The sequence below is a fragment of the Actinia tenebrosa genome, unplaced genomic scaffold, assembly GCF_029948245.1.
Source record: "Actinia tenebrosa isolate PJP-AT-01 unplaced genomic scaffold, QUT_ActTen_1.0 PGA_scaffold7__59_contigs__length_16204524, whole genome shotgun sequence".
In the NCBI taxonomy this organism is placed as follows: domain Eukaryota; kingdom Metazoa; phylum Cnidaria; class Anthozoa; order Actiniaria; family Actiniidae; genus Actinia; species Actinia tenebrosa.
The window spans coordinates 11,057,828-11,079,355 of NW_028292584.1; the positions used below are offsets into that span (position 1 = coordinate 11,057,828).

General features: G+C 36.5%; 2 protein-coding genes across 2 annotated transcripts; one reads left to right on the forward strand and one right to left on the reverse strand.

The window, feature by feature from the left end:
- Positions 1–1,527: 1,527 nt before the first annotated feature.
- LOC116291206 (uncharacterized) lies at positions 1,528–19,693 on the reverse strand. Its single transcript, XM_089039994.1, has 11 exons — positions 19,375–19,693; positions 11,010–11,092; positions 9,972–10,304; positions 8,697–8,948; positions 7,696–7,947; positions 6,252–6,509; positions 5,630–5,650; positions 5,141–5,290; positions 4,559–4,580; positions 3,898–4,138; positions 1,528–3,285 (listed from the first exon to the last, which is right to left on the reverse strand). The coding sequence occupies exons 2-11, from the start codon at positions 11,080–11,082 to the stop codon at positions 3,100–3,102; spliced, it is 1,788 nt and encodes a 595-aa protein (XP_088896120.1). The 5' UTR covers positions 11,083–11,092; positions 19,375–19,693; the 3' UTR covers positions 1,528–3,099.
- Positions 16,345–17,523, forward strand: LOC148905593 (uncharacterized). The gene has a single exon (XM_089039997.1). The coding sequence runs from the start codon at positions 16,360–16,362 to the stop codon at positions 17,521–17,523; it is 1,164 nt and encodes a 387-aa protein (XP_088896123.1). The 5' UTR covers positions 16,345–16,359.
- Positions 19,694–21,528: the final 1,835 nt, after the last annotated feature.

Consider the following 21,528-nt stretch of genomic DNA (forward strand, 5'->3'; position numbering starts at 1 on the left):
AATCAGAAATCAGAAATCAGAAATCAGAAATCAGAAATCAGAAATCAGAAATCAGAAATCAGAAATCAGAAATCAGAAATCAGAAATCAGAAGCACTCCTCGGCAATCGTATTAACTACCTTGGCATTATGGATGGTTTCTTAGAATAGCTTATGTTTCGATATAAAAAAGTAAAAAAATAAGGGTCATAGGCACTTTAAAGTATTCTTAATCAATAAGGCTGTCTGTTTTTGTGAGGAGCGCGTAGGTAGGTCCTCTAACCGACTGTTCACGTTAAACGTTAGCATTGCAAGAGCCGTTTCACCAAAACGGATGGGCACAGCAGTGATCTACTATGCAAAGCAATGGCATGTCAATGTCATGATTTGCATGCTTGTACATACATTACATCATGATCAGTTGTCTGAACCTGTTTTCGTTCACTCAAATATGTCAATTTTAAGACATGGAAATTATTGCATAGCGATATTTTAATGTAGCTACATTTTTATGAATTTCAAGCTAAACCTACACAAACAACTAATACTCATGTCCAAACATATATACGTTACCTATACCTTGCTTCAAAAACAACTCCTTTTTGACGCAACTATGAATTATAAATTCAATTAATTATTGTGTTCTAAAGAGACATTGAAAAATAAAAAATAATAAAAATAGGAATTTTGGTTCTCGATTTACTGGCAATTACTCCTTTCCTAATCTTATATTTTTACATTTGAGAAATGATTTCCTTACTAACTATGTCATATCATTGTCCTGCAAATGGTTGATCTGCTGTAACACAGTTGATAAGTTGTTGACATTTTCCCCTTCGATCAAATGAACAGCAATTACAAACCATGGGATGGGGAACTAAATCCTAATATATTTGCTCTAACAGTTATGGCCGGTTTTGATACTCGAATGGTAACTAAATATTCGATCCAATAGCTTCAACTATTTTAGAAATGTTTTGAATTCTAAGCACATACTTCCCTACCCAGAAAGATCTGTGGCAGTCATATACTTTATTTCCTTTTTCATCTTACATATTCATAGCTTAGAATAGCATTCGTATTCAAGCTCTACCCGATACTATCGCTATACCGTAATTTCTTTGCTTCCTAAAAGACTAAAAAATGTATAGGCGATTTATATAAAGAAAAAATTATACTTACCTTGTCTTACTCCGCTTGTGGTTTTGCCTTCATCTGTGGGTCACAAGCAACACACCGTAGTACCATTCATTAAAATTATGCTAGACGTTTCTTGAAAGTGCACAGGTCAACTGACGTTAAGTGTTTTCATATATTACTGCAAATTTGGACGACCACGTGGTCATTTTAATATAGACCCTAACATAAAGAGATAGAAGGGGGGAGTGATAGAAGGGGGGGGGGGGGGGGGGGGGGGGGGGGGGGGGAGGGGAAGGGGTGGGGGTGAGCAATTTGAAATCTTAGTCGTGGGGGGACTTCTAATAAAAGACCACTAGACAGTAGTCATACTACTTTATGATAAAAAAAAGCAATAAATGGAGAAGCAATATTGAGAATCATTAAAGTTTATTGTTAGTAAAGTATAAAAGGCGATATATTTTTGCTATAAGCTTCTTCGGCCTCAATTTGTCAAACTGTATGCCATAATATATATTAATAATTTGGATAATGTGGATAATTATTTTTCTTTTTTCCCCCAGAAGATTGCTAATTTATTAATATATATATATATATATATATATAATATTATTATCTATATTAGAACATACTATTAAAAAGCTATACATTGCCATAAAATCAATAATCTAGTTACAATAAAATTGTCATTAGATGACTTGACTTGTTCTTAGCAACTTTTAAGTTGTTTAAAAAAATATACCGTATTTCGATACGCCAGTCACCAATACCTACGAAGCTAATACAGACTAAACGAGATTGCAGGAATCTTCAAACGTTAAACATAAGGCATGAATTTTCTTTCTTTAATACTTTATATTTTTTTTAAAAAGTGTAATTATTTAATTGCTTGAGGATGCCTGCATTAGATGAGACTGTTACTTTAATTAGATAATATAAAATTAGGCCATCAAGACAAGTTGTATAACAGCAGTTGAAACATATAGATGTTTTTTTTTTACCTATCATTTTGGGCAGAAAAAACTAATTTTTTTGGGGTGACCAACTTTTTTGAAATATATGCTTACCTAATATTAAAAATATACAATTAATAAAAAACTTTACCCGAACTATGAGATAATTAATGTGGTATTGGCTCAAAACGTTTTTGTTGTAAAGCCTCAAACTGACGTGTTCAACATCGCCAACTATTCCGGCCATGCGCCGCTCGCCAAGTCAGCGGATATCATGTATGAAATAAAAACCACAGGAAGCCCAAGCTCTCTCAGGACGGTCATGCGCCCGCGTACAAATGCAGCGGTGTCGCTTGAAAGTGTTAAGCGAGTTAAGTCAGATTTTTCGATTTATAAATTTCTGTGTAAACAGTTTTCCAATTGCCGGGGTAGAAGAACAATATATAACATTAAAGCATTTACTTTTTACCAAACATACTTTAATTTGTTTGGAAAAACCTTTTCGTCTCGATAGTTAGATTTTAACAGCTTTCTTGCCATAAGTGCTTTGTTAAATTGCAAGAAAAACACAAAAGGTCAAATATTATGAACAGGATTTCTCAAAATCAGAAGTACTAGTTACCTCATTTGCCGGGGTTGATCCTTAAAATACACACATTCTAAATTACTGATGTCGAATCTGTGGTCGATTGAACGAATTTATACTTTTCGTTTTTTACTTTCAAAAAGCTCCGATTTGAGACGAAAATTTGGGAGATCCTTCTTCAAGAATAGGCACTTTGTGAATCAAAAACCTTGAAAATTATTCGCAAAATACTGCCTGTTTGGTACCAAAATAAAGCTTGAATCCTCAGCTCTCGTTTGCCATCGTTTGTAATAGGATACCTATCAAAGCACAGGAATACCGTAGCAAAAAGGTTTTGTTTCTCTAAGTCCGGGCCTGAGAGAGCTTGGGCTTCCTGTGGTTTATATTTTACACAAGATATCCGCTGACTTGGCGAGCGGCGCATGGCCGAAAAAGTTGGCGATGGTCAATACGGCCAAGGCAGCCAAGATCCTCCCTGATCACTGCTGTCAACTCCATCTTCTTCTTCGTTACTGTTTTTGTTATCAGAGGTTTTTGGATCTGGATGGTTTATTGACTGAGGTTTTGGATTGGACAAGTCAGCTGGTTTCTCGTCATTCAGAGAATTTAGTGGTACATCAGTCGATTTATTCTAAAGTGAAAAAAAAGTATTACCAAATAATATAAATGTATGCAAATCTCGTTGCTCACCATGTGAATGATAAGCCTCCAGTTTCGGGAGTTTTGTGTTGCTCAGGATAAGCCTTAATTTTATTTAGACTATTCCTGCTTTCCAGGGACTCCGGAGAGGGAGAGTTGGTGGGCTCTAGCTCCCCTAATAGGTTACTATCAATAGATGTCACTTCCGGTAATAATTGAGTTTTGACGGGGAGGGGAGGGGGGGGAGGTCAATTGAAATACTCAGATATATTACTTTTAGAACTGTGTTGACATGTTTTGACTTTAAATTTGCTAGTTGTATATCAATTACCCCCCATTCATCTCCAACGAAAGTCAATTAACTTTCAATTAACGAAGACCATCGGACCAGCAGTCCAAAATTTCGAAGTAAGAAAAACTTCAAAGCAATAAATATGTTGCAAATGTCCCTCAAAACACTGGAAAAATGCAGGGGTAAATATATTTGTAGTCAAGAAACAATAAAAACAGTAATAGTATACGAACTCTAAAATGGTTTATTCAAAGTAATCCGGACATATTCATTTCAATTTTATTATTTTCCTAAAAAATAATGCAAACCTACCTTCTTTTTGTTTTTATTGACTATAGCATACACGGGTTCCACGTTAGATTTCACTTTCTTGGAACTGGATGTCTCGTCATGTGTTGGTTGTTGTACTGTTTTAGAAGTGGTAACCCGTTTGTACCCAGTCTCTTCTACGGTGGCGTAATCAGCATTGCTTGCAGATGCGTGAATTACGCTTCTCACTCGTATTGCATCAACTGGTTCTCCATACGGACACTCTTCGGCCCATTGATTTGCCCTAATTAAAAAAAAAAACGCTTAGTATTTCACAACATCCGTGAATTTGAAGAAAATAAAAAATAAAAAAACGGCAACATTAAGTACATATATAAAAAAACAGATATATGAGACTTAAAACAGAAAAGATTAGGCCGAACAACTGACACCCACTTAACCTAACCGAAACCAATACTACCAACCAACCACCTAATAAACACTAAGAAAACTAACCAAAACAAGAAGAAGAAAAAAAGCAAAACAAAACAAAACAAAGCAAAAAAAAAAAAAAAAAAAAAACTTACCAACCAAACAACTAACTAAACAACGAACCAATTAGCAAACATATTAAAAAAATAGCAATCAGCCATGCGGCCACTCAAACAACAGTAATCTTTTTTTAATGTGATATATGACTTTAAGAGATTATTTTGGATCTTACCCCCGGTCTTGCTGCTGTTTGCCTGAAAGTGATAAAGAGGAAAATCAGGGAGATGTGAAGGGTAATTATTTTAAAATAGGTGATTTCCACTAACAGGTCAGGTGACCCCATCCCTTGAATCTATCAGTTGCTTCAAAATGATTACAAAAAAAATATTAGGGGACCTCGATATTGGTAAACAGTTGGAGTTTCAGATCGTAATAATAAATATATAAAAGGATTTTTAAGGGAAAATTAGCTTGACATTTCTTCTTTATGTTAGTTTTTAAAATGGTCGAATCAATTATGATGCGGCAGCCATCTTGCCAGGGGGCAAAATAAAAGGTCAACAGTGACGGAATATATATATATAGTCTCGTGTGTTTGTCTTTCTTTTATGGTAAATGTGATCGATGATGTGTCGTCTTATTTCCTTCGTTGTATTCTCTTTTAGTTAATATCAATCGACCTCATTTTCGTTATAAAGCTCCATTTGCCCCTGGACGCTTATAATGCATTGCGATCCAAGATGCGGTCGCAGAAATCGCAGAAATAGTTCATTAATCTGACGTAATTAAAGAAATGCATTATCTTCTCATTTACCACTGGCAACATCACGTTTTGACCGCTTCCGTTTTCGCGAAATAAGAACATAAACCAGTATCAAGGCAACAGCAAATAGTAGAGCACAGACGATGATAACTATGATTATTTGCAGCAGATTTTCAGGAGGAAGAATGGATCCATCGTCATCTGAAATATAAAAGAAGAAAAAAAAAAAAAAAAAATCAAAAATATCTTATTGTATTTAAGATAAAACCACATTCTTTGTTTAAACAAAAAACAATATAAAAACTTAAAATAAATTGACTGAATTTGAAAACAAACAATATGTTCTAATGCCTCTTTTAATTCTAAATGTTGATTGAATTGCTTTGCTTATTCTGATTGACTGTTGTGAAGTGAGCAAACAAAATATCAAACTATCCATTCTTTCTTCAGTGGATTAATGCACATGTAAAGTACTCAGTTTTAAATCTAATGAGTTTAAGGTTCAAATGTGTTGATCGTGTTGATCACATAAAGACATACCATTATCTTCCAAGTTATCTCCTTAAAAAATGAAAAGGAAAAGAAAAACAATTGTCAATATTAATGTTTGTGCCTTCTTAGGCGCTCATGACGAAAATCTAAGTAAAGAACTGAACGCGTTATTTGGACAACAAGTATCATAACAGCTTCTCATTAATCCCATATAGGTAACTGTCTAATTATTTTCTTAATTGGACAGGTCTTGTTGATATGGGATTAATTAAGCAGCTATATAATTAATAGGTAATGGGATTTCATGCTCCCCAATCAAGAAATAATTACACTCGAAAAATTCCTCTGACTGCCAAATTGGACTCGGCCTACGGCCTCATCCAATTTTGTCAGTCCTCGGAATTTTCCACGTCCAATTACTTCTTAATTGGACAGCATGAAGTCCTATTACATATACTTATTATTATTATCATTATTGATTGGTTCATTTTCTTGTCGATTATTATTCAGAGTGAAAGCCGTTGGGCAAGCGCTAGCGTATTGAAAAGGTGTAGTGCAATTTTCTAAACATGATAAGTAATGCTCATTATAATGACATTTTTAATAAATGTGATGATTTTTTTTCCTTCCAAAAGATCAATATCTAAAGAGAATTAAGACTGCTACTTACGACAGATTGGTATTTCAAGATGCACTGTTTTTCCTTGTCCATATTTGTTCTTTGCAATACAACTGAAATTAAGATATCCATTCTCTGATGTAGTAATAGTGGCGTTACCATCAGAGGAGTTGACCATTGTTTTGTTCCCTTGTTGGATAGAGTATTGCACTGATGGCGATGCGTCTGCCTTACAAAGTATTTTGAATGTCTTATTTGCTGTTGTACAATTTATTTGCGATGTCAGCTCTGTATCTATCGGTTGATATTCTATATAACAACAATGGCAAGACACATATATCAAAATCATCAAACCAGAAAGGAAAATATAAATACGTCATTCAAATTTATCGTTTTATCTGCCTCTCTTGGTTCGCTTGGATCTTACTTGTATGCTCAGTACATTCAGCACAATCAGTACACAGACAAACCGATATTGTAAAGAGGCTGTACAAGGAATCATTTCATGCATAATCTTCCGCAGTCCCATTTCCTTTTGCAAAGACCCGATAATGGCCCTGAAAAAAAAAATGGTTCCTGACCCAAAATTCAGCTAGCATTTAACACGGCATTCGACGTTACCCAACATTTGTAGCCAACATTTTGATCACAGTTAACACGTTAACTACTATCTATGTTTTGATCTAACATTATAAAATAAATTAAATAGTACGCACGCTGTGATTGGTTTATAGCCATGTTTGCATGAGGGTATGTAAACACAGTCCTGACGTCACAACTTTCGAAACTTACAATTTCTTTCGAGGAAAAAAACGCCCCCAAAAATGTATTTTGAAGACGAAGTTCCAAATTTTGACTTGTGGCAGGACCAATGGCAGTCAGGGGTTTGAAGAATTCTCGACAGTTATGCAAACCCTCGACTACGTCTTGGGTTAGCATAACTGTCTCGCATTCTCCCAACCTCCCCTCGTGTTGCTTTCAGGCTACGTAAACACGGAAAAAGTTTTCTATTGCTTAATTGTTGGCAGACCGTTTAAAAAGATCAATCTAAGCATTTGACCCAACAATGTTGGCTAGATGTTGGGACATATTTTAGGACATATAACCAGGGCATTTATCCCTTACTACTTGTAAACCCAAAGGGTTATTTAAACTAGACTGAAATGGTACGATCTTTACGTTTCGACCGGTCCAGTTTATTCTATCTTGCTCCCTGTTTACTATACTGATATGCTATGTCTTTGTCTATCTAACATATCTTGGTCTATCATTACCCGGCAATAGATGAACCGGATGAAAACATTCAGCAAATCATCGATATCGTTCGGGTTGACAATAGAAATTCATGGCCTGGACTTTTCCCACCCCCTAAATCCGGTTTTCTTTAATGGTTGGTTGGTGGTTTGGTACTTTGGGCGTACCATTGTACGAAAGAAAGAAAGAAAGAAAGAAAAAAGAAAGAAAATATGTTTTAAGTTAATGTAAAGCAGTTTACCTATTACTTCAGTGGAAGTACAATTAGTGTCATTCCCAAAATTATTTGACACGTGACAGCAATACTCTCCTCCTGATTCTTTACCAGTAATGTTGAATGACATCACGCTGGCATTAGCTATTGTTCTCTTGGTATCCTTGCGTATCCATGTAACACGAGGTGCTGGATTACCATAGGCATTACATCTTAATGTTATTGAATCTCCTTGATTACCAGACAGGTGCGAGGTCAGATTGTTGATACGAGGTAAAGCTACAAAAATAAGAAATTATAAAATGTAAGATTTTGCTTTTGCTTATCAACTGGTTTAACTGCTTTTTAAAGTTGGACGATTTTTTCTCAATATCAGTATATTCTTGTGTGAAAAAAGACCTTTCCATATCTTATTTACTTGACTTTTTTCAGTCTTTCTCGGGCTCAAAAAGAAAAAGAAATACAAGTTAGAGTAGTTTTTAGCGCAGATCTCGTAAGAGTGTGAAAAGTAACGACACACGGCATGGTTACGGTGGGGCACGGCGCAGACACGTCAAGTGATTTTAATGGACAAGGCTGACACGGTCACGGCAAGGTGCGGTCCATGCCGTAAATTACGTTTCTTCAACGTCGTACGAAAACAGCTCTAGGTAATTGGTACCTGGCCTCTGCTATTTTCTAACCATTTTTTTTTCGATTTAGAACTTCCTAACATTTATTTAGAAAATCAAGATATATCCAAGTATTAATTTTGGTAAAAAATGGTTATTTAACGCTAAATTTTCATATGGCTGAGGTTATTACTTGAGCTTTGTAACATTTCCATATTATGAAAATCAAGATTAACAAGTCTGTGAGCTGACTGATTTTCCCACTTTCGTGTCTAGGTTGTTGCCCGCGCCGGAAATTTAAAATAATGATAAAAAGAAGGAATGAAAAAAACAAAAACAAAAAAAAACAAACAAAAAAACAACAAAAAAAAAAAAACAACAACAAAATTGTAAGTTTATGTAAAATGAGCCGTTTACCTATCACTTCAAGGGAGGTACAATTATTCACCTCCCCAAAACCGTTTGACACGTGACAGCAGTACTTTCCTCCTGATTCTTTACCAGTGATGTTGAATGACGTCACACTGGAATTTGCAAGTTTTCTATTTTTATCCTTGTGTATCCATGTATAATTGGGTGCTGGATGTCCAGAGGCATTACATCTTAATGTTATTGAATCTCCTTGTTTTCCATAAAGGTCTGAGGTCAGATAGTTGATACGAGGCAAAGCTACACATAGAAATAGAGAGAGAATAAATGTGAGATTTTGCTGTTGCTGGCTGAGCGTAATAGTCAGGATTGGCAAAGTTGGTGACAATTTTTCATCAAGCCAGGTTCCGAATGCGGCATACATATATACCAATGCAAGAAACGAGGCAAAATTGATTAAAGCAAGTTCGACTACATATGTTTATCTTTTTCTTTTTTTTTTTTGCCGAGCTTTCGAAAATGTTTACTGCCGTCCATTTTGAAGGTAATGATAAAACTGATGAGTAGGATTTGGTGTCGTACGTGAGTAGGGTTGGTTCTCTCCTGTGGTTTGAGGGTTTTTCCTCCGGGTTCTGCGATTTTTCCTCCCTCCACAAAAATAAACTTCTAAATTCGAATTCAATTCATTGGCTGCTTTATCAATAGACCTCTTCGGCTTTGACGTAATGTTTTCCCATTTCAGGCCACGTGTCATTCCCTAGAGTATCATTAATTATTTGTTTAAGGTTTGTGCTCGGTTGCACATGAGAAGACACATGAATATGGATACAGCTCAAACAAAGAATCTTATTCTCAAGGGAAACATTACCCCAAGCCCAATAGGTCTATTGCTTACTATCAACCACGTGACTTTTTGGAGTTGACTGGGGGGCAAACAAGCGGTTGACTGTGGGGAAACTAGCGGATGTTAAGTCAAAACATGTCAAAATAAGTCTTCAAACTATTGTATTTGACTATTTTCACGATATCAAACCAGAAAACAAGAGATCAAAACAACCTCCAAGATTCTACAAGCCATCAAAAACGCAGCAATTACCGGAAGTGACGTCTATTGATAGCTACCTATTGGGTGGCAAAACCAGTTAGGCAATACGCAGCTTACCTAGGATTTTTAACAATATTGCATTAGACGACTCACAGATTATTCAGTCCGTTTGCACTGTAGGAGAAGTGTTATTACTTTGATGTTTTTGATGTCAATTTAATTGAATTGGATTGAATATATTTAGTTATTCCATACAGCGGTCTGGGTGCGTTACTCACCATATATGAAGAGCATCGTGCATGCCTTTTCTGATGGTTCACCAATACAAGTAACCTCACAGCAATATGATCCACTTTTTTCTTTTTCAACATCAGGGATGATAATGGTTACATTCGATTCACCGATAACAGAGAAATGAGCATCCGTATTATTCATTATAAAAATAATATATTTGGGTGTAGCATGGAGTCGTTGGGCTATCTGTCTATTGTCGTAAATAATTGTAGATCCAACAAATTTCTGGTTGCAATCATAATGCCAGGTGATGTGAACCGTAGATCCAACATGTACAAACTTTTGGTTCGAAGGTTTTGAAATCCACTTTAACCCATCTGTAGGACACAATATTTAATTATCAGCGGAAAATTACTTTTCAAATTTACAATTTTAACTTCATTATAAACCCATCTAAAACATCAATATATCGTACATACTAGATTTTAATTTTTTTAGGAAACAATATTTTCAAACTAATACAAGGGAGTCTTTTACAAGCATACGTATGCTGTTTTCACATGGTGGAGCCTCAAGATCGAGAACCACATACGTGATATGAATTGGGAAAGTTTGGAAATTATAACATAATCACATATTGAAGTTTTTTTCCACCTCCTGGCCAATAACCAACTGATTTGGAAAGCAAATATTTTAAGATCAAGATGTATGACCTCAGTAATGAATCTCATACTAAAATAGTTTAAAATCCTACTTTTTCTTTGGTAAAAAACCTCTGAAAACATTTTTCGTTTACAATTTTAGTTTCCCCATAACTCTAGAATGATATCTTTACTTTCATTTTCACCCCCTGGCCATGTAAAAAAATTAATAAAAACCCACTAAAATGCTGGTTGTGATGAGCCATGAGCCATTTTAACCCAATTCTCTTATAATTTTGCTCTGTTAACGAGTCACAGCCCGATGAACATGATTTGAACTTCGCGCCAAAACAATAGAAATGTCCCGGATGTGTCCACCAATTCTGTGCGATGAAATGATACAATGTTGTTATGATTAGCTATGTTATTTCTTAATCATACCTGACAAGTTAATACAGGATCGAAGGCTGATGCAAATAAAAATAAGGTTGAAGCTCAGTTGAAAACAGTTCATCCTCTTTTACCTAAGAAAAAATATATACCACTATTAAAATGTTGCATGTTGCATGTTGCATGTTGCATGTTGCATGTTGCATGTTGCATGTTGCATGTTGCATGTTGCATTTTTTTTTTTGAGCCGAAAAATTTCGCTTTTTCCTCTTCCCTCGGATAGGTGTAAGTTTTCTACCATTTTGCGAAGTTTTTTAAAGATTAATCCAAAACGAGAATGGTGACCACTATTTCTTATTTCACATATTAAGATACAAGACCGTATAGCATCCACCTACAAAATATGAAAAAAAGACATTTCCCGAAGGTATTTATTTACTGCTGAAAATAACTGAAGGATTTGATCTCAGGACGACGACTCTCTAGACTACACGTGAATCCATATTTCAATACAATAAGACTACATGCATTTGTACAATATTACTTTAACATGATAAAATGCCTCGCTTAGCTAGTGTAATTATCTTTTTAGATTATCTTTTTTAGCTTGATTAAAGCATGTATATTGCAAGGAATGGTGTTATTTTTACTTTACTTCCGGTTAAAGCCATATCAGTCATAGAGGTCGTAATTTGTCATATTTTGAGGTCATTATGCACGAAAAACGAGAAAGGCGACCCCCAGTTTTTTAATGAATACTTAAAACGTCCATAGTGCAATGAATACGACTATACAAAGTTTGGGAAGTCTGACATTTCTCTTTCTATTTAATTAAATATCTTCCGAGTATTTGCATGTCTATTTCTCGTGAAATTCTGCCCGGAAATCATGACAAAGAGGAGTATAAATAAGTATAAAGGACAGACTATTTTTCTGCTTTATTCCTGTTAGAGTAGCTATTTTGTTTTTGGACACTGCTGATGAAAACTAGTGTAATCTTAATTGTTTATTATTAATTCTAAAATTTGCATTTAAAGCACAATAGAATATAGTGGTCTCTTGTATACACACCTATCTCAAAACTCATAAAAAAAGAAAAACAAGTTATTCCAGAAATTGTTGGAACTATGAATAACCTATCACCTTTCTCCTTTAGTGATGACAACCTTTCTTAAATGAAATAGGTGTATAGGTATGTCTTTGCGTAATGAATATTCTAGTAGATCGAAACCAACACTGTTATTTGCTAAATAGCTACTATGTTTTTTAACAACTTTGTATTTCTTTCATGGTATAAATGCATTTGCTCTTCTAAACCAACATTACTGTTTCAAATAAACACATTCTAAACTGATGGAAACATTGTAATTTTACCAATTTCCAAACACTGAGCCAGATGTGGGCGCATTTTGGGTATGTCAAATGTAAAGTCTCCTGGGTTGAAACCATAAACCAAACATGTAGCAAATGCTATGGCAAAAACTCCACAGTCACTCCCATTCAGTTGTTGCTGGACTGTTACATTTTCTATGCCTATGTAGCTGTCTGCCATTAAACTCTCTACCTGTTCTTCAACCTCTTTGGCAATGATATCATGGTAGAGACTATCATAAAGGTTGACCATGCCTGGTCTACATCCAATAGTGCTTATGCAGACCCAGTGCATATGTCCTGTGTGTAATATTTGAACAAATTCTGAAGTGACAATATCAAAGTTCCTAATGGGGCCAAGGGTTGTTTTTTGAAAGCTCTCTATCAGAGGATTGACTTTTTGTAGATATACTTGCGCTTGCTGAATTATTGTACAGTCCAGCCATCCAGTAGGTGAATTAATGATGTCAAAATGACTGTCATCGAGGCTACCAAGGGAAGCCCTCTTGTCTAATACCCCTTTAGTCACTTGTGTTATTTTGACATCCAATTCATCATCACTGGAATCAATAATTGATGAATAACTTGTAGATACAGCACTAGCATTTTTACCAAGGAGTGTACTTTCCTTTTTGTCCATTTTAGCTGCTTGCATCTGTGGAATACTGTTTTCACATTTTAATTGGCTTGTTGATGCAGCACTAACAGTGTTGGCTGTCGAAGAAGAACAAGTGGTAGGACCAATAGGACTAGAAGCAGTTACTTTGGTTGCTTGAGACACCTTGCATTTGCTGCACACCCACGTAGTTTGACTATTGTTAGGCATTCTTTTATAGTCCAGACACTGGAGATGGAAAAACTTTCCATATTGGCAATTTTTACTGTGACATTTGAGAAGCCTTTCATTCATTTTTGGTGATAAGCCACATACACAAATACTGTCCAGTTTGATGCTTTGATGCTTTTCTTGGCTTTTTGCATTGAAATTCTGCTAGCAAGCGGCAATTAGGACAGTACCAAACATTGGGGACTGAATCTGATAAATGCAAACATGTCTGGTGAAATTCCTTTATTAGGCACTTTGGGTTACTGCAGTGAATAGTTCTTCCTTGGGAAGGCATTCCACAGTAACAAATACCAGAGGACTTGTTTGCTGGTTTCATTTCAGGTAAGTGCTGTTTTCTTGTATACCATCGAGCAAGAATCTCGGGTAGTATGCATGTCTGCCATACTTTTGTAACTTTGGGAACGATAGCTTCCCAGTGACTTGTATCTGGTAGAATTCTTTCAATGAAGATTTGCGGTTTGTTGTCGCTGAATGCACACACAACAAAGTCACAAAATTGGCGACCAGTTATAGACAATTGTTGCTGCACTTGGTAATAATACTGGTGCTTTCTCTTTAGTCGAAATATTCCATTCACTTTCTCTAAGCAAGAACTTTTCTTAAGCACATAACTTTCAAAGTCCCAGTTTTCAATAATGTAAGGACACTACTTCTCCACACCCATCACCACAACAGGAGCAGGAACAGAGGAAATCAGGTGTAGCATGCATCCAGGGATGTTGCTTATCAATGAAAACTCCACACTTTATCAGTACAAAATCTTTATGGTTTGCAGACATGAGATGGTTGTAAGCCTCTATGGCTTTGCCTTCATTTTTGATTCCATGATTGATTGCTTTAGATTGCACACTAAACAACTGTGGATAGCAAATGTTTTTAATAAGTGAGATAGATGGTTGGTCAGGATTTGTATTGGCAACAGAATAACTCATTGAAGCCCCAACACGACCAGCTCTATGTTTATAAAACGCAGTTCCTTTTGATTGATCCCTTTTTTCATGTTCTATTAATTCTATCTCGGAATCAGATAGAGATAGTTCGACTTTGCAGCACTTTTGTAACAGCTCTGGGTAGTTTAGCTTCAGATTCTCATGATTATATAGGGATGGTATCGCTGGAACACGCCGAATTTTTAGTACGAATTGATCAGCATATGAAGCCACTAGAGAAAGAATGACAGGCTTTTTTTTGCTCTCATTTAGTTTTCCAAAAAGGGTTTTCATATCCGTTTCTGTAGGGGTGACATTTGGGAAGGACTTCGTTTTCCCTATCGGAGTGCTAGTTGAACGTTGTACACCATCAATTTTATCGTCTAACTCATCTTTCAACTTTCGAGCTGATTTAAAATTGATGTCTTCAACTTGAGCATACGGTACTTCGTTTACGTAAGTCGGGAGTAGCCACGTACATTTAACTTGTGTGCAGGCCAACTTTCCATGTATACGATTCCACGCCTCAATATAAAACAGTACGCTCCCTACATGAGAGCAGAACTCTGCTAGACCTGCTTTGCAACCCAGGCAGTGGGCAGATAATATCGTTCCTTCTCCATTAGTGATAATCCAAATTGGTATTGGCGGTTCATTCATTCGCTGCGAATGACGAACTTTTCCCAACACCACGAACTTATTTCCAATGGTTTTTCCTTGGACGCTCGTTATGAAGTCCGATACCATTTGATTGTAACTCTCTAGACTCTTGAAAGCCTTGAACTGCTTTAAAGTATAGAAGCTGGTTTCCAGCACAAGATAAGAGAGAAGATCGGTGGCTTTGATCGGTGGCAGACATTCTGCATCTAACTTCTCGCCTTGTAAACACGCGGGGTCGACTCCAATACCTTCGATTTTTTTAAAATATCTCGTTCGAATGTGACTTTCAAGCTTTTTGGCGTATTCAGATAAGGCAATTGAAGAGGTATCTTCAATTCTTTTCTGTTCTTGGGTATCTTTTTTTGAAATATGGACGAGTAAATCTTCGGACATCGCATAACTCGAATCAAAACATAAGCGCACGTGTGTGATTTGACATATGCTAATGAGTTTCCTGTGCACCAATATGGCGGACATTAAGTTTTAATCCGCTCGTGACGTCACGTGAAAACCAAGAATAGGAACGTGTTTGAAAATGTCTCGCACCTTAGCAACGAATGAACGGTTGTTAGAAACCCGCACGTTTAGTGTTAGGTCCAAGCTTGGATGTTCGTCAAACGAAACCGCAGGTATTAGATAGGCGCTAGTAACAAACAACAATTCATTTGGCCAGTTGGGCTTTGGTGCAGCCTTAACATGCACAGGCTTATATTTATGTTCGACATGACCAGGTGGTAAGATCTTAGGAATGTGCTTAGGCTTGGGCTCCTTAGATTCTTGAGGTTCGGGCTCCAAATTATGCTGCATCTGTGAAAGCATGTCCTTTAGATCTTTCTGACTAAAGTAATCACCATAATTTGGCCGCTCATCAAAAGGATGTCCAACCGTGTTACTCCACACTAACCTTTCCACTGATGAATGGACGGCACTTCGTAATCTTCGCTCTCGTACTGATATCACCATCAAGCCCGCTGATAAAGGTGGTGCTGTTGTCGTTTGGCGCACCGATGTGTACAAAGAGGAAGCTTTACGCCAGCTCTCGGACACCAATTTTTACCTTGAAATCAACAAAGATCTCACACCTACCTACCAGCAAACTGTCAAAGACACTATTAACTCTTTTATTTCTGACGGCAGTCTTCCAGCTACTGCCAACAATCTTATCATTAACACTCCCCGCATCTCTCATGTTTACTTTTTACCTAAAATTCACAAATCTAATAATCCTGGCCGTCCTATTGTATCAGCTTGTAGTTGTCCCACCGAACTTATTTCTAGCTTTCTTGACTCTCTTATGTCACCTATCGTTCAGACTCTACCCACCTACATTAAAGACACTAATCACGCCCTCAGGATTTTTAATGACTTTCATTTTCAAAATTCTCAATCCAAGTTTTTATTTACCATGGATGTTAAACCTTTATATACCGTCATTCCTAATGATGAAGGTCTCAATGCTCTCAAACATTTTTTTGATCTTCGCACCGTTTTAGAACCTAGCACTCCTACTTTATTGCGTTTAGCTGAACTTGTTCTCACCCTTAATTGTTCTTCCTTTGGCGACCGCTTTTTTCGACAGATTAACGGTGTAGCTATGGGCACCAAGATGGGACCTAGCTATGCTAATTTATTTGTTGGCTACATCGAGCAACAGATTTTTGATCTCTATCCAGGCATTAAACCTGAGCTTTATGGTCGCTACATTGACGATTGTATTGGTGCTACTTCTTGTTCAAAACAAGACCTAGATTCTTTTATTCTCTATGTCAATTCTTTTCACCCAGCTCTTGAATTCACTTGGGACATTAGTGAAACTTCTGTCACATTTCTTGACATTTCTGTGAGTATTTCTGCTAATCATCTCAATACCACTATTCATTATAAGCCCACAGACTCTCATTCATATTTACTTTATTCCTCCTCACACCCTAAACACACTCTCAATTCTATTCCTTTTTCGCAATTCTTACGTTTGCGCCGTCTTTGCAGTGACGACACTGATTTTTCTCACAAATGTCAAGAAATGCGTTCTTTTTTTCTTAATCGTGGTTACCCTATTACCATCATCGACCGTGCTATGCTTAAAGCTTCTTCCATAGATCGTAACACTGCTCTCACCCCTAAATCACGCAATTCTAACCTTAACCGCATTCCATTCACTATCACTTACCATCCTATTAACAACTCTACCAAACCTGTCATTAATCGTAACTTCAATTTACTCAACTCTGATCCCACCACGTCCAACATTTTCAAAGAACGCCCTCTTTTTTCGTTCAAAAGGGACCGTAATTTACGCTCTTTCTTAGTTAAAGGTGTACTTCCTTCTAATAAAGAACCCGGTACTTTTCGCTGTTCTCGCAAACGTTGCTACACTTGCCCCTTTGTTGCTTCACATACTTCTATTAAAGGTCCCAAATCCACCTTTAATATTAAAGATCATTTTGATTGTACTTCTTCTAGCGTCATCTACTGCATTCAATGTTCACGCTGTAACATGCTCTATGTTGGAGAAACTGGCCGCCGATTAGGTGATCGTTTTAGAGACCACCTTTACGACATTCGCAAGAAAGATTTATCTAAACCAGTTGCTCGGCACTTTAACTCTGCTAATCACTCTGAGCTTAATGCTATTGTTTTTGGTCTGTGTTTAACCCACTGCAGCAACAATCATCATAAAACAAAAGAAATGCGCTTAATTCATTCACTTGGCACCGTTAATCCCCACGGGATGAACGAACGCTTCGCTTATAATTAAATTATTTCACACCTATTGCTGTTTTCGATCCTTTTGTTTTCCTTTGTTAAATGGCTTGCTTTTTTCTTATTGGTTTGTTTTCTCTCTCCTCTACTATATAAACATCTCTCTTACTCTTACTTTCTATTGACTCCGACGAAGGACTAACGTCCGAAACGTCAGTTACTATTTTCACTACGGTGTATAACTTATCATTCTACGATAACTGTTAAATTTAATATTGGCTCATTTAGAAAACGAAACAAAACATTATGAGAAAGTCAGAAAAAAATATGTCAGGACACGAAGCATATTGCATAAATTAGCAATAGTTACTGGCTCTATGTCTGTAGCCCTCACGAGAACAGGCATGGCAACGTCTTTAGCAGGACCGGGGATAATTGTTGGTATTCCTTTGGCGAGTGTTGGGGCTGTGTGTGGAATTATTTCAGCTACCAGCACGGGGGTCATCAAGAAATTGTCGACTAAGATTTCAAAACATGACACTACAATAGCGCTGTCACGATCGAAAGTAAATACGATCAGTGACCTGGTTTCGAAAGCATTGCGTGACAGGAAGATCGACAACGTCGAATTCGCTTTGATCCTAGCCGAGGAAAATGAATATGAAGCGCTAAAGTCCGAGACACGAAAGAAAAAAGAGGTCGTGAAAGATTTATCTGAAGAAACACGAAAAAAAAACTACCAAGAAGCTATGACAGAGCTTCAGAAAAGACTAGCTCAATAAATGTTTGTTTTAAAGAAAGCCAGACGGGTTTTTATTTAATCCTGTCTAGAAGTTATGCTAACTCCAGTCGTTGACCAACATGTCGAATAAATTCATAAAGGAAGAACAAAAGTGCGCATCACAGTATTATGCATCGCACCGCCTAGGAATCCATTCCAAGAGGAGGTGGTTGGGGTCTATTTTATGAAATATTTCGTAGATCACGTCAGGATAATAAAGAATATCCTTATATCATCGAATAAACATCTGCTCGGCTCTGAGCACGGTATAAACAGAAACCTCGGGTATTTTATCTCCTATAATCTTAGATAAGATGTAAGGAATATCCTTGTAGTAACTTAGCTTTAATTTCCTCAAGGTTTTCTTCAAGGCCTGTGCCGTATATTCCTCGAGATTAGCTTTAATTTTTTCCTTCGTCTGGTCATCTATGTACACGGGATAACGACCTTGAATACGTACTTTATTTTCTTTTAAGGAGTTCTCCGACGACCCCCGTTAGCAAAATATTGGTCTATAGTCGCACACGGTACGGCGTTGAATATTTTCTTACCGCAGGAGTCGCAAAAAGCAGAAGTATATTCTTGTATTCGCATCTTTTGATGGCAGCACTTGAGAGGACCTACTAAGGTCACTGTAGGTTCTTGATTAAAACAATTTGTACATATTTTAAGTCGTCCACAAGTCAGCATAGGCTGTCCACAGTCGCACATTATATCAAAACCTATAAGTTCCATGCTCGGATCCCATAAGTACAGCAGCACACCAAACTAGACGAATTACGGCGGGAAGTGAGAATTCCCAGGGTTTCGAAAGTCTGCTTAACTAGTGTGCATACGACATATGACAATCACAACGTGCTGAACTATTAGTTGTGTTCGTTTAAAAACTGATTTATGTATTGATCTTGGGACCATTCCATATTGTGATTATTATTATCCACCTAGACTCTCAGTACTAAACGTTACCTGGATATAAACTCTCGGTCGTGTATCTCGACTTCACATTATTTGTGTGTTTTAGTGATTTCTCATGCAACAATAAGTCATGTCACTCGTTTGAATGGAACGCGCGGGCGTTTGTTATTTTACGTTAGACAGTTGGTGCTGCATACATATTAAACTCACCAACTATACTCGGGTTGACTAGAATCAATACGAAGACAGTACCAGTGTTGCCTGTTAGCATAGTTGCATGGCTTAGCGAAATACTTTATATTTATCGATGAACTTGTGTTTCTTTGTGCTCCCTTCCTTCTGTGAAATATTACTGTATTGTTGCGAATCGCAATAACAATTCTCGGAAAAAGCGTATGCTTTTATCACAGGTATCCCAAGCTAGCTGTACTGGTGGGGGAAAATCCTTAAAACAGGTTAAATTGAAACAATTACCACACAGAGCGAAAGAAGCGCTATTTCTCAATGATCGGGTAAAATTTCGAGGCTTCATTTCACGTTTTAATGATTTTATTGGAATTTTTGATGAATCCCCATAATTTTCCTTATAACATGACACCACAGAAACCAAGCTTGGGCTACCTGTGCTTTTATGGGTCAAAGGGGGAACTAGGTAAAGGAGGCGGAAGATGGTGGTATATCCAAAATAAAGTTTGGTGCCGATCATTCTACTAAAATCATATTTGTGCATATTTAGTGTTGGCGGTGAAAGAAAGGTCTTCGAAATCATTACAAAAAAAATAAGTTATATGTACTCCAAATTAGCAGATTGTAAAAACAATTAAAACAATACATTTTCTTATACACTGCATGGCTACAGTCGATGCATATCCTACTTGGAAATGCCCTGCATCAGGAAGGTCATTTAACTTCCGTTTTCCTAAGAAAAGAGAAGAAAACATTTTCCCCTTTCCCCCCCTCCTATTTCTACACCAGTCTATTTCTGCGGTAGACTGAAAGCATGACAGGGACTGAAAAATCATTCAAAACTAACAAATATATATATATTTCCCTTTTGAATTTTCTGAGGAGACCCTGTTACTGTATGTAAAGGTGGAAAAGCAAGGGAACAAAAGAAACAATGGTATCATTGCCAGCATTGTTCCAAATATTGGCAGCATGATTTACTTATGTAGTTATAAGGTCATTGTATTCCGTATTTTCTACGATTAAGAAGCTGAAATTAGGTCACTTTCACCGACGCTTTCAGATGCTATTTATAACAGCAATACTACTATTTATAGTAGTTTGCTAAATTCTCGAAAACAAATACTCAAATATTTGCATCCATTAATGTGTGGGAGTAGGACTACTCTCAATTATGGTAAAAATCACTTGTTATATATGCAGTTATATTAAAAAAAGCAGAAGTTTTTAAACTTATTAGCAGCAGTTTACAACAAACAACTTATCAAAAATACACACAACTGCGTCTTTAATGGCGAATGTTTAAAAACGATTTCCCCGTAGTGTACTGTCATCAATCAATAAATCAGATTTTTTAATGATTTAAAACTGCAGTGCAGGCTAACACTTAGCATGCTCATACTCGCACATTGCTTTAACTTTGGATTATTTATTTCAAAAGAATCAAGGAAATTATATATCGATGCATGTTGCTTCAGATATAACAGATATAAAATAACTAAAAATAAAAAATGGAATCCTGAACTAGAGAAGAATACTATAAACGAACATAAGAAGCATAAAAAGGTATGTTTAACTTTCTTTAATGAGAACAACTGAAAAATTATTATTTTACGGCATGTCAGGATATAATTATACGGATTTACATAAAAAAATCAGCGAACAACAACAAAATCTGTTAGTGTTATCATACAGGCTTGAACGAAAACAAGTTGAATAACAAATTTAAGCGACTTTTTAATGAATATCCTCTTATGTTTAAAATTGCAGGTCAATTACATAATGTAACCAAGAAACCAGAAAGTACAATGTAATTAAAATAGGAAGTTCGTTTTTTGGCCCCGAGTGTACGCCATACGCATTCACTGTCGATCAAAAGGACGTAGACTATTTCGATTTTGCTGAAAACCAAGTATGCATCAGAACAGCGAAATGAACAAACTGAAAGAGAGTGCTGCACGCTAAAATCTGTGGGGTTCTCAGCGACGAGACATTAGACTAGACGAGACCATGAGATCAGGAAGGCATTACCAAAAAAAAACAAAAAAACAATCAAAACGAAGTGTCAAGCTTGTATGCCGTGCGACCATAGTTAATATTTTTTGATAAAAGTAATTTAGTCTCAATAGTAGTTCAATAGAGTTCTTTTCTAATCTGAGGGTTTGTTTTCAAATTTAT